Consider the following 14,328-nt stretch of genomic DNA (forward strand, 5'->3'; position numbering starts at 1 on the left):
ATGTGACGTCACCCTTTGATGTTGGCGTACCATTATTTCAAATAATCGTACGGGCAACTTGCCAATAGTACTTTATTCAAACCAGTGAGATATTGGACTAATGTGACGTAAAAGCTCGTGCTGAGTGTCAGTATTTTAAGATGTTTAATGGTCTCGAGCTTACGACATTGCGTAATATATTGTAAAAACATTCGGGCCTACTGCCCTCATGTTGTTACAATATATTACTTAATGTCTCGCTCTCGACCATTAAACAATACATATTGATCGTTTCAAAATTACCAAAACACGCGGAAATCCATTGCGATTTAAATCTCTGGTATAGTGTTAAAATAAAATATGATTTGAATATGACGGCGTTGGCTTTGATTATTGCCTCAGTGGACCGTGCGACCACAGAAAAGTTGTTTTGGACCAGAAATGAACCCCATCCACCTCTCTTTGACGTTGGTAATCTACCAGTGTGAGCAATGTTTAAAATCAGAGTTTTCTGTTGTTTAATAGGGTTGGTAACACCATTTATAGCCGAACAAGTTTTAGGATCAACTGGAGGAGCCATGATTCTCACCATGTTAACAATGGCTCTCATGTCAACAGGATCAGGAGAAGTAATGGCTGTATCATCTATAATAGTTTATGATATCTATCAATCGCACATCAAACCCTTCAGGTAAGAGAATAATCCTTTCTTTACTTACATTTCTAATTTGCTTCTCCCAAACGGGAACATTATCCTTGACCATGCTAGACTAGGAGTCTTGTGGTTGTGCCGCGCTCCTAGTTCTCATTGGCCTATATGTTGAGAATCTGTCAAGAAAGGTTACTTAGCTCTCAAGTAATGTATCTTTGAAAATTATACACATCTTTTATATTCATGCGAGGCAGAACCTTTTTAATTTTCAAGAATTTATGAAAATTACTTGCAGAGTTATGGCTCTTGACTACATTGAAAACAAATCTTGCGAACCCTCTAGATTATGCACATTGTTTATGTTAGTGAGATGACGAGGTATATTAATTTTCAATGACTTTCTATAAAGCTCTTGTTATCAATATTCGGGCGATTAGAAACCAATCTACTACAGAATCACAATTCTGCAACCTCTACGGACGTATGATTCGTTACCTTGTAGCTTATCTTTTAAGATTTTGCAGTAAAAACTATGTCATGTATTTTTATTATTTTTTTTGATTTTAAAAGGCGCACCAGAGGACCGGGGCAATGTATATTATGTGGAATGCAAAAAGCTTCCTTGGTCAATGGTGCAACATCTGATGGTATTAAATTTTGTTCCTGTGCTTCAGCTAGTGACTGCGAGGTTTGTAAGAAAGATGTAGAAGCCAAATGCACGGAAGGCGTAGATAACCAATCCAATACGTGCCCCACTCATGGTAATATAAATTTGTGGTGTAGTTCTGTCCATTTTGTGGTATTCTGTTTGCTTTGTCTGGTTTTGTTCTTTAAATATCTTTTTGTTTAATTTAATCTGGAGTATCAGTGTCTGTTCATGTTTTCACAAAAGAGATGAACATTTTACAGTTTTCAGTATATGCGTGGATGGACCATTAACAAACAATTTGCAATATTGTTGATAGTTGTATGAACAGAAAAATCAGCGACAAAAATACATGTACAGCTTGTCAAATTAAATAGCCTAAGCTTGCCATGTCCCAGTAATTAATTTAATGGTAGCAGGCAGTTTGTGGTTATTCAAATTAAAGATTCCCGAAGGAATAAACGGTTTAGATTTCAGGCATAAAATGCGCCTGTAAATCGGTACGAGACTATGAAAATTGTTTTTGGTCAACCAGTTATACAAATTTATTATGTTCGTGTGCACTATGTAATTTAAACAATGTTGATATGTAATTATGGATACATAAATTTTTAAACCAGGGGTCACTGATTCTGTTGATGCCACAGCAGTGTCGGCTTTTAGATCCAGATCCAAATTATCTGCTCGAACACATAAAACTAGCTATATAAACTAATTGTACAGAGGTTAGTGTTTTAAACGTCTGGCTGGTGTCAAATTATGGGTTCAGTAAATGGGTATAACTCCTTTCCAGACCATTAAATGTAATTTCCATGATCCATAACCTTGTCGACTGCCGTGTAATCAAACTGCCTTGTAGATGCGTGGTGGTGGGTGGGGTCGAATCCACTGAGTAATTTGGCGTGGTTTAAATCGCCTGCTCAACCTCGCAGGTTTTCTTCCGTTCCTCATGTTTCTTACCAAAGCTAAAGACTCTACGCGCAAGCAAAATATTGGAATGAATTCTGGAATCACCTATTTTGCTTCGATTGGACGTACGTCCCTCAACACCCCCCCCCCCCTCTCTATCTCTCTCTCTCTCTCTCTCTCTCCTCTTGGTAAGCATATATTACTATCGTATGGATAGATGAAGTACCACATAACTAGGTTTCGAACAATCTTCAATAGTACTTATAGAATTTGTGTATTTAGATTTGGTCAAACGTCCAAATGCCCCCCACCCCCACCCCCTCTCTCTCTCTCTCTCTCTCTCTCTCTCTCTCTTTCTCATGTTCTGAGGTGAGTTTTTCTCATGCTGACGATTCAGCCCCATCAACAACAATCACCATGGTCATCGTGACGATCATTATTTTATTAGTATGCTAATTAAGAAATATGGATTTTATTTACAGGTGGATACAGGACATACCAAGACAATCTAATTCGCTTTAAGAGTTGGTGTATTCTGTGGGTGACTATTGGCATAGTGCCCCTCGGGATGATGGTCTGTTCTTCTGGAATTGACCTTAATTGGATGATGCTGGTGGGATTTATTGTGACCATACCTTGTTTCCCTGGAGCAGTACTTAGCATCATATGGGTTAAAACCTCAACAATTGGAATAATTGCAGGTAATTTGCATGATTTCTGTGCAGACAAGCATCCATATTCATACCAGTGTAGCGTGGCACATTGGGACGACGTTAATCATTAACAAATTCCGTAACTTCATTTGGTGACCTCATAATCTAGACGAAGGGAATTTCTTTGGACTTAAGAAAAGTCTTTAGTAACAAGCTGATCGTTATTTAGTAGTAGAATTTAAAATAATTTTCTCTCGTTTTATTTTTTACACCTGGAATTGTCTCCCATATTGTCTGGATGGAATGCTCTACCCTATATTTAGTGAAATTTAAAATAATTTTCTTTGGTTCTAGTTTGACACATATCCAATATCAATGCAAATGTAATAGAACTTTATACGTCTTCAAATACGTTCAAAAATCAGCCTTGTTGGCGTTAGACTTCGGGTTAATTCTAAGGGGCGTTGACGGTCATGAATTTAGTAGGGCGTGGTTGTAAGATTTAGGCTAAAAATTTGACACATTGTTCAATGATCTTTCAGTAATTTTTATTTTCAAGGATTTTTAATTTGACTTTGAGATATTTGATTAAAATTTGTGTTTAGTGAATTGTGGCCCTTTTTTGACTAAAAATCAATGAAACTTCGGTGTTAGCGTTCCTACTGAATTATGGTTACTTGTTGACTTACAATCAACGACAATTCTGTTTTCCTTAAATTTCTTTAATTTGTTAGCTTAACATTTGAGGCATTTGGTTGAAATTTTGTATACATTATTTTACATACCAATTCAGTTTGGATTCAGTTTTCCAGAATTTATTCCATCTATAACTATACGTATTTGGATTATATATTCAAAGAAATGTATTCTCGCAATATCAACCTCTTATAAATGCATGCATGTATTGTAAAAGTTTTAGAGGTCGGTGAGGACATTATATGGCTTCAACTATGTTCTCCGAATGCTTCTTCAAATCTGTAATCATTTACTTTTGTACATAACAAATTTCTTCTCATTCTCTGGTGTGTACACGTCACTAAATTTTTCTCATTCTCTGATGTATACACGTCACCACATTTTTCTCATTCTCTGGTGTGTACACGTCATAAAATTTGTATTCATTCTCTGTTGTGTACACGTCATCAAATTTGTATTCATTCTCTGATGCATTTCTTATATGTTGTAGGTAGCTTAACTGGACTGTTTGCTGGAGTGTCTGTATTACTGGGCATGGCATCAAGACATGAAGGCGGATTAAACAACTTCATGGAGAATACATCCAAATATTTTACAGTTTTGTCAGGATCTAGTACCAGTTTCAATTGCAGCCTGATTGTCACGGTGTTAGTCTCACTTTTGACCCACAAGATCAAAACCCCAACAGACGAGCTGATTGAGTGGCAGAAGATGAGAGACATTGACAACCCACTAAGTCCCTGGATGGAAAAGTACCGCGAAGAGTTTCCCTCACTTAAGCATGGTGAGCAGCCGACATTCTCCCAGTTAGATGCTGTATTTAAAACGGCCAAGAGGACGGCGTATGTTGGAGGAGCCGTTAGTTTGGTACTCTTCACCATTTTAATACCAAGTATTATGACGAGTCTTCATGTTTTATCAGCAATGCAATTCCGTATTTGGGTGATGACGTGTCAGCTTTGGGCTATATTCATGGCAGTCATAGTCATAGTTGTGGTTCCTATAGAAGAACTGACAATCATATTCCGCGAAAGAATGCGGCAAAAGACGGGTGGTTCCGGCACTAAACTCAATGGTGAGAATACTATAGAAATGCCGGGATATTCTCAGAAATGTGACCAAGAGCCCCAAATGCTCTGAATGTAAATCTTCGAGTTTTGAATTGCATAGTTCCAACATGGACGTCATTTTATGAGGGTGAAAAACATTGAATGATTTGGTCTGTGTTTTGTAAATATGCCGTTGTGTGGCGTTAGCGGTTTGATTGCATCTGTAATTACAAAAATCTTCAATAACTGGAAGACACAAACCAATATTCTTACAAATGGAAATAACACAATTTAACTGTATATCTCGACATCAAGACAAACAATAGGCATTGTCTTATTGTAGACACAATGCGGCCATTCAGTCGCATCATTCTGTAATGCGGACGTTCTCTACAAAAGAAAAATTCCCGTTAAAGTTTCCTTATCGAAGGATGACTGTTTTTCCAATTTACCAACGGAAATTATCATTGATAGTCCTACGTTTCCACAAAGATGCATTGTCGAAATGGACCATGTACTGGAAATAAAAGAGTTTGTTGACCTTTGAACTTTGAACTATGGATTTGTGGTGTGATCATTACTTATTATTGCGTAACTAGACAGAACCATGTGTGGTAATGACAAATTAGTGCGTTTGTTTTTGGTGCCTGTTTAGTAAATCGTTTGTAAACAATGTGTTTGTTTTGCATGAATTGTTAATTGGGATACCTCTTAATATAATATATGAAAAACATTTAATATGCACTTACTTAACGTAGGACAATATTATGTATATGTAGCAATAGATTAAATAATAATTGTGACAGGTGTTCGTTCGTACTCGCGGTTAACCAGTTAATTGTTGTGCGTCCTCTAATTGTCAGATCACTTACTTCCTATCATGGCGGAGTTGCTGGATTCACTGATGAAAAGGGTTGTAGTAATTGAAAGCAATTACTGAATTTTGATCGTGGCCACGGTTCTACAATGATTTACTTTCTAATTGTAGAAGTATTTTGCTTGAAAACGACAAGAGAATCGCTGGAGAAACATAGCTCCGATTAATAGTCGTTAATTGTATTTCATACAACGGTTACATTATTTCGTCTGGCTCAGTGACAGAAATAATAGCCGATTTCCATTGAATGATAGTGTAGCATCACACTGGACAATCTACCTCGTTAATAAAGAGATAGAAGCCAATGTTGTACACGGGTAGTCGGTGCGTTGAGTGCATTGAGTTCATAATAACCTAAATTTGTATTTGATAAAATTAACGTCATTTTACAGCGCGTTATTTCGAAGGCGCTGACTTTTAAAGAATGTGGCCATTAGTGTTTTACAGTATAGGCTAACCGATTGTTAGACGATAAATTAGAAGCCGTAAGGCGCTGACTTTTAAAGAATGTGGCCATTAGTGTTTTACAGTATAGGCTAACCGATTGTTAGACGATAAATTAGAAGCCGTAAGTGCAATATGCGCGTATTTACTGTAATGTTTAATAGCCTTTAGATATTTAGTAATAGAATTTGTAATGCATTTAAACTACTATTGAGAATTTACGTGACGTGTGCCGTGCACGACGAAGGCTGTGTTTAATTATGGGAAGTTTAAACATACGTACACATTTTTGTTCTACTTTTGGATTTTTATTGTTCGACCGATCAGGGTTTACAAAACGGCTAATCGGTTTAGAACACAATATAAATATATGTATAACTATATATTAAATTGCTTAAATAGCTATAGTGCAATATTATATACTATGTATACATTGTAAAGGTTGATATAGTAAATGTTTTGTGTTATTTAAAGGAAATTTTCTATTAAAAAAAAAGGAATTCTCATTTTCATACATGTTTTTACGATACGTTCCGGTTATTTTTCCTAATTTTATAATTGATTTGTACATCATATTCTTAAATTCATATTTTTAAATTCATATTTGAAAATTGCACGTGTTGTTCTCTGGGGTATAATGTCTCAAAGATGCATTATGTAAGATTTAGATGAAGACCTGACCGTTCTGAATACATTTTGTGATGGATAATTTAACGTAAATGTGGATAATCGAGACATTGTTAATTATAGAACCAACGTTAGTAATGCTGATAGAGGCTAGCCGAAAATTAAATTGTTAATATCTTGGTTCAGAGTGAAGCAATTTGGCTGGAATTTTCAGCATTTTCTGTTTTCATTATCTATTTCTTTAACTATTATAGCGAGAACTGTCAGCTCGTTATCTAATCTAACCTATTGCCCATTCGAGTGGCATTACCGTGATAATAAACGAAATCTTGATTGTCAGTCATTTTATTGAGTGACGTCCATTTTAACGTTAAATGATTATATGGCGCGGGTGGTCTCATCCATTCAATATCCCATCCATCCGATAGCCTAGAGAGTTGATTATGGACTTGACATGTGAATAAGTGTCTAAATAATAATTTATATAACATTTTAAGCCAGAAAAAGACATAAAATGGGGAGATTTAGCTCTTGTATAATACATCGTTAATGAGTGAAGTGACGCACGTGTAGTAATTAGAGAATAGCCGAAATCTGGAAATCTTTTCAGTAAACTCAGCTTATTGGGGATTTTATTTTCAAATTATTAGATCTGTATTTCGTTCAGCTATTAATCCTACGCCAATCTGCACGACATGTATATGTACTTTATCTTTGCGCTGTTCTGTTTTAAGCCTGGCTTAATCCATTATGATTGGTTTAACAAATGACTCTTTTTCCAAGTCAAATCGAATCTCCTTTGGCTATACGAATGGTCAGGTCAGGTCAGGTCAAATAAACACACAAACTTCTTAAGGGTGTTACAAAGGATGTAAAAACGGAAAAGAAACGAAATGGCGGAAACAAAATTGGTTAGAACATAAAAATGGAAAAGAAACGAAATAACGGCATAATTTGTAAATTGCCTAGAGAATGTTAACAGCTTAAGAGAATGAAGAGAAGGAGTATTTTTATGTTATGTAATAGATATTATCATACTGTTCCTGTTTGTTAGAATATAGCCAAAGATTGGTTATTGAATAATAAAAATTCTTTTAGCCTGCAGGTTGTTTTTGTTTTGTGCTGTTGAATTTTCATATTAACCGACTTTAAAATATGACCCGAATTTTCCATATTATAATAAAACCTTTGTTTCTATCGCATGCGTATTACATAATACAAGAGGGGGTAAATAAAGGGAAAATTAAATAAAATGGTGTTTAACGTCCTACTGTTTTGCACCAACCGAGATTATGACAACGGACATACTATTCACTCTGTTATAACAATGGTGGGGCTCGGTTTTTCTCGTCCCATCCAAACGACTATTTTCTGTTTGTTCTACTTTTTTTTGCACCAACCGGGCTAATGACAACGGGGCGCTTATTATACAATGCGTTATAACAATGGTGGGACTTGGTTTTTATCGCCCCATCCGAACGACTATTTTCAGTTGGTTCTCCGCTCCACCCCCTGATCCATAAATTCCTGGATCGGCGTTTTTAAATGGTGTATCAACCGCATCTTTAAAGGACATAGTTTGAAATAAAATGGAATGGAATGGAGTTTAACGTCCTATTGTTCTGCTCCGACTGCGCTAATGAAGACGGGCGTACGCCATACAGTGCGCTATAAAAGTATGAGGGATATTTTGTCCGGACAGCGGCTCTACGGCGTACTCATTTAAACTGCTTAGGGATCTTTTACATGCATGCCAATGTTTACACGTGACTTCGGTTTTTCGTCCCACCCATATAATATACGTTGCCCCTCATACGCCATGCAGTTAGCTATGAGGGAAATCCTCCCCAGACAGTGGTGTTATTTCGAATTCCAACTTTTAAGGGTTCTTTTACGTGCACGCCAATGCGTACACGGGTCCTCGGTTTGTCGGCCCATCCGACACTATACGTCGTCCCTTGCCAGGCCCTCTGTCCTGCACTACTGACAAGGAGAAACCATACCGGAATATCCCGATGAACTTTCTCGGCCAATACCGGGATCCAACACCGGACTTTTAGGTTAGTGAGCCAACGTCTAACTCACTGGGTCAAAGTGGCTTCCCGGGGAATAATTTACAATTTAATAAGATATCTTTTTATTATTTTCATTTTTAGAATGATCATTATCTTTGAACATCGGATATGTCTCTTATCTACAACACTAGGGGTCCAGTTGCGCTTCAGACAGATTTGGTTGCAATTTTTTAATAAAGGATTTTTGTACAATTATAGAAACCTTTTAAGATAGTATATAGCTATTAACAGGAAATCTTCAGAATGTGGGATCCATTGTTGAAAGGTCTCATTTCGTTTATCTTTAATTAAAAGACACAGTGGAGTAGTCTATTATAGTATCGTTGAAGTCATCTAAAAGTTCTGATTATTCTGGCTTCTATTTGCCCTATTTTTTTTTGTTCATATACACTCCATAAACAAGCATTTTGTGGTCCATTTCCAAAGAACTTCAATAAATATTGTATATCCATGGTGACAGTAGCACCGACTTGCACTGTAGTTTGTTAAAGGGGCACTCACGCTTGCACTGTAGTTTGTTAAAGGGACACTCGCGCTAATTGTTGATTTGACTTTGCAGAAGCAGATGAATAAGGAAATTTCATATTTCAAGTTCTGAAATGTGTTCTCGTATTCCAAGGAACCCGATTGATTAAAAGGCTAATGAAGACGTTCGTTAAAAACGTTGATTACAGAGAAATAAGACCTAAAGGGTATCGACTATATATTTTACAATTAAAAAAAATGAAAAAAGAAATATTCCCATGACGTGGATGATTAAGATGCATTATGCAAGCTTTAGATAAAGAGTTGATCGTCCTTACTATAATAGTTCAAAAATAGATAACAAAAAATAATTATATTAAATATTTCTGTCAAATTACTTTATTCTAAGTAAAATTTTGAAAATTTGAAGTTTTGACAAGATGTAGCGTAAATAATCTCGATTGTCAAGTATATACCATTACTACGATAATAAACAAGATCTCGATTATCCATTTTAACGTTAAATCATAATATGGCACGGTTGTTCTAATCCATTCAATATAAAGGCCATTAGCTCTTGTATTATGCATCTTCAAAGAATTGAAGTCAGACATTTATGCGCTGTCAAATATAATCTAGACTAAATACGTGAACGTTGAGCGAATGAAATAAAATGTAATAGGGTTTAACGTCCTACTGTTCTGCTCCGAACTAGGCTAACGGAGACGGACATACGCCATACTGTGTTAGAGGGACATTTTGCCCGGGCAGCGGCACTACGGCCTACTCTTATATCGAATTCCAACTGTCAAGGGATCTTTTACGAGCACGACAATGTAACAAAAATCAAGCTCGTCAAACCATGGGACACAATTACAAAACATTGCCCCCTGGGTAAGTTGTCTGTGAGAAATAAGGTTTAACGTCCACTCAAGTGATTCATTTCGGGGGTAACACAATATATATTTTAATTAGGCGACCCTAATCCGTGTAGACGTAACGAACAAGTTTTTGTTCCGAATCCATCACTAGAGTTGATAACAGATCTATGGAGCAGCTATTACTAATACGTGTTTGTAATACAGTTATCATCTTTATCATCATCAGCAGAAGCATTATCAGCATAATCAGCATTATCAGCATTATCAATTAGCATTATTATCAATAAATAATAACAGCAGTACAAAAAAAGTTACAACGTTACCTCGTTCAATAACAGTAAGATGATATTTTCTGTTGTTTTGACATAGCTATATAACGGTGAAGATTGTTTAATCGACTGTTAACATTGAAAACACAATACAAATATTGCCCAGGCAACCGTTCAGTTACACTCTTAGTGCATTTTTACTATATTATTAACACTGCTCCTGGTCAATCGACTTTTGATAAAGACAAAAATAATTTCTTTCCCCGCTCAGGATGCGGATAATCTGCAATTAAGGCTCCTTTAAAGTAAACATCTGCCGCGGAAATGGCGTTATGGACATCGTGTGTGTTTCTAGGGTAAAATTGAACGGTGCCGGTTCCGCCTTGGCGTAGTACAGAACTAACGGACCGGAAGAAAACGTCTAAAAGAAGCGGTGCACTCGACCTGATAAATAACCACTGTAAAGCAGACACACTTATAACGGTGTCAAACACGCACGTGCGAAATGGAAAATGGTCGCTCATGTCGGATTGAATCACGTCAAATAGTGTTCCAGTAATATTGCCTTTCGCCATCTGCTTCCAATTTACTGCAACATCTATACCAATAACGAACCTTGAATCGCAATATGGCGCATACAACGCCTGAACATCGATGCCACATCCCAAATCTAAAACCAAGCAGTTTTCTCCAAATGAGGAGCCATAATGGGCGATATCTAGTGCCATTTTGACAACACTTTTCTGAATGTCTGCACGGAGATTGTTTCTTGGAATCTGTAGTCGTTTCTCATCGTATTCATATTTCTGCAGTTTGTTCCCAAGAAGTTCCGCACGGCGGTTCCTTCCACCCTGCAAATCGCGAACACCAAGTTCTGAGACAGAAGTTATTTGTGTGTAGCGATTACGAAAATTCAAATCCTCCTCTCTCGTGCCAGGCAGATATAAAATGGTGGATACTATTCTTTCTTTTCTTAAAAATCGACAGAAGATTATCTGACATTGTTGACAAATGCTACTTGATGTTATTGGTGTTTTACAAATCAGCATGCCGTAAAATATTTTTTATCATCGTTTAACTTTACATTTCTACAATAGAAATACATTACAATTAATGTTTCATGGCGTTCTCTCATTGATTACTACGAGGCTTATTGGTTCGATTATATGTATTGCACATTAATAAACGTCGGGTCAAAGGAAATGAAATGGGGTTTAATGTCCTTCTGTTCTACTCCGACTGGGCTATTGAGAGAGAGAGAGAGAGAGAGAGAGGGGGGGTTTAACGTCCACTCGACACAAACTAGGTCATTGACTCAATGACAGGCTTTATGGTACAGCGCGCACGTGCTACTGGGCTATTGAAGACGAACAAACGCCATATGTACAGTGTGCTATGAGGTAAATTTTGTGCGGACAGCGGCGCTACGGCCTCTTCTTCTATCGAAACCCAACTGCCACGAGATCTTTTACGTACACACCAGTGTGTCCACGAGGTCTCGAGTTTTCGTCCCATTCGAACAGCAATTGAATTTCAACTTTCAAAGGTTATTTTACTGTACGGGACCTCCGAATTTTGTCTCATCAGATGAGAATTGAAATTAAATAAAATGGGGTTTAATGTCCTACCCCGAACTGCTCTATAGGCGGGAGTAGATAACAATGCACCTAGAACAAATTGCAAAAGAAATCATTTCTTTGGGAACTGTTCAGGCGTGGTCTCTAGTACTTCCATAACAAAAGTGGCCATTATCCGTCTTGGGGAAATTTGCATAATTAACATAAATCCAAGATGGTCACCAGTTGACCAGAAAATCATTGAAATCTCCGAATCGGTTGACTTTAGTGTAAATAAATGTATTAACGAAATCGATACCCGCGAGTTAAAAAATGCCAACATTTTTTTACCTACGATCTTATTATGAAGTCGTAACGTCATTTTGATGGAATTACTTCGTGCTCATTGTGACGTCATTATCAAATTGTATTATAACAGCGCTCGGAAAACTGTTTGAAACCACGAACCGCTGTACAATTTCTATAAAAGAACACATCTTAACCAAAACTGAAACTGTACATCATCCTTCATCTATAGCTGGAAGACACGGGGTCTCAGTGAATAAGACGTTGGCTTGCTAACCTGGGGGTTCAGTGTTTGATCCCTGCGTTGGCCGAGAAAGTTCATCGGGATTTTACGGTGTGGTACCCCTTGTCAGTGGTGCAGGAGTAGCAGGACAGAAGATCTGGCAAGGGACAACGTATAGTCGTTGGGATGGGAGAGAGAGAAATGGGGTTTAACGTCCACTCGACACAAACTAGGGGATTTTTCGGACTAACATATGGTTTTTAATTTTATTTCAATAATTCGCTTGCGCGTAGGGGTCTTTAGCAGTGGGGGGGGGAACCGGAGGACCCGGAGAAAACCCACGAGGTTGGACAGGCGACCCTACTCCTCGTTGGGATGGGACGAAAAGCCGAAATCTCGTGTACACATTGGCGTGCACGTTAAGGTTCCCTTGACAGTTTGAATTCGATATAAGAGTAGAAAGAGTAGGCCGTAGTGCCAATGTGTAGCCGGCAAAATAAAGTGCTCGAAATTCTATGACTTTTTGGTCTGGAGCCATTCCGGATTGTAGGACAGTTTTCGGTCATCGATCATTATTAATTGTATCATCAATATTTCGGGAAGCGAAATTTCTTTAAATTGACTAAGTGCGACATGGGTTTCGGGCATATTTGTTTCATCAGTTAAATTTCTGGTGACATGTGAATGCAACGACAACAGCCTGGTTGATTGATTTGTTGATTGGAGTTCAGATGTTTTCATTATAATGGACCACTTTCAGGCTGCTGTATTCACGTCCTGAACTACGTAGCAAGAAAACGCGTTTTCCAGCTTGTAATTTTCATCAATTTTGTGGGAGAGACGGGCCCCAACAAATTCCCAGACGGCGTGTTTCACGACTTCTGCACTCGACGGTGACCTTTAATTCAAAGACATCGACATCCATTTAAAAGACATAGTAAAAGTCTAATCTTACGAGATTATCGCCGGTCTTATCGGAAAAACGACATTTTAGTACTACGTTCATCTGAACAAATCTGAATAGGCTAATGGAACAATAGAAAAATATGAACATAACAAATGATATATGATTCAACTGAAAGGAGATATATATGCAACATAGATGATTATAAATATCTACACTCAAGTTAAACCAACTGTGTCTATTCATTTTAAATCTTACGTCGAACTAAATAAACTATATGATTTATTGTCATTAAAACACCAATGGCTGGTTAACAGTGTGTAATTAAAGAGTCAAAGACTATAATTGGATCTTTGTGGAAAAAGTCATATTAATAAATTTAAGGTGTCATACGATTGCACATACCTGCAAGGTAGATTCAAAGACAAAATATAAACTAAGATATCATTATATTCTTTAATTACCTACATTTTAATTTTAATTTTAATGTACCTACAATTTTCTACACCAAGTTGAATACAACACATATATAAGATATATAACCAAATTTTGCAATTTTGGATTAAATTTTGCCGGCCATTTTTAATATCTGCCATCGTGGATTCATTTTTGAGATCAGTATTGAACCCGGCGACATCGAGAACCGTGTAAATGACATGTTACAAGTAATATCCAACAGGAAAAAATGACGATTAAATTAACATCTGCCGATTTGTGTTGCTGCCATTTAGGATTTTAGAAATTTAACTTTAAATTCGGACATCGAAAACCATATAAAAGACGTAGCAAAAAGTCATATCTTACGAGATTATCGCTGCCCTTTAATTGCAATTATATTACCAAATTTGGGCAGCTATTTTGAAGAAATGCCCGGCACCATATGAAAAATACATTTTTTTTTAAAAATTGATATTTGTCAAATTCGATTTTTCGACACATTTCGCTTGCATAATCGCTCTGTGTTTGAGGAATTTAAAACATTATTTATTCTTCCTCCACTGAAACACACTGATTACGAGATATCGCTCTCCGAAAATTACTGAAGACCGCCATTTTGAATTATGTTGATTAGACTACGTCATTTTGCCTTGGCAAAACTCGGCCAATTTTGAGTATG

General features: G+C 36.9%; 1 protein-coding gene across 2 annotated transcripts in view; it reads left to right on the forward strand.

The window, feature by feature from the left end:
• Positions 1 to 7,636, forward strand: part of LOC126830352 (uncharacterized) — a 31,617-nt gene extending 23,981 nt beyond the window's left edge. For both annotated transcript variants that reach the window (XM_050560729.2, XM_050560730.1), the window contains exons 6-9: positions 505 to 670; positions 1,202 to 1,392; positions 2,669 to 2,887; positions 4,026 to 7,636. In XM_050560729.2, coding sequence (XP_050416686.1) covers positions 505 to 670; positions 1,202 to 1,392; positions 2,669 to 2,887; positions 4,026 to 4,675 — 1,226 coding nt within the window. In that variant the 3' untranslated portion in view covers positions 4,676 to 7,636. The remainder of the gene's footprint in view (positions 1 to 504; positions 671 to 1,201; positions 1,393 to 2,668; positions 2,888 to 4,025) is intronic.
• The last annotated feature ends 6,692 nt before the right edge of the window (positions 7,637 to 14,328 follow it).

Source organism: Patella vulgata, chromosome 8 (genome assembly GCF_932274485.2).
Source record: "Patella vulgata chromosome 8, xgPatVulg1.2, whole genome shotgun sequence".
Classification (NCBI taxonomy): Eukaryota; Metazoa; Mollusca; class Gastropoda; family Patellidae; genus Patella; species Patella vulgata.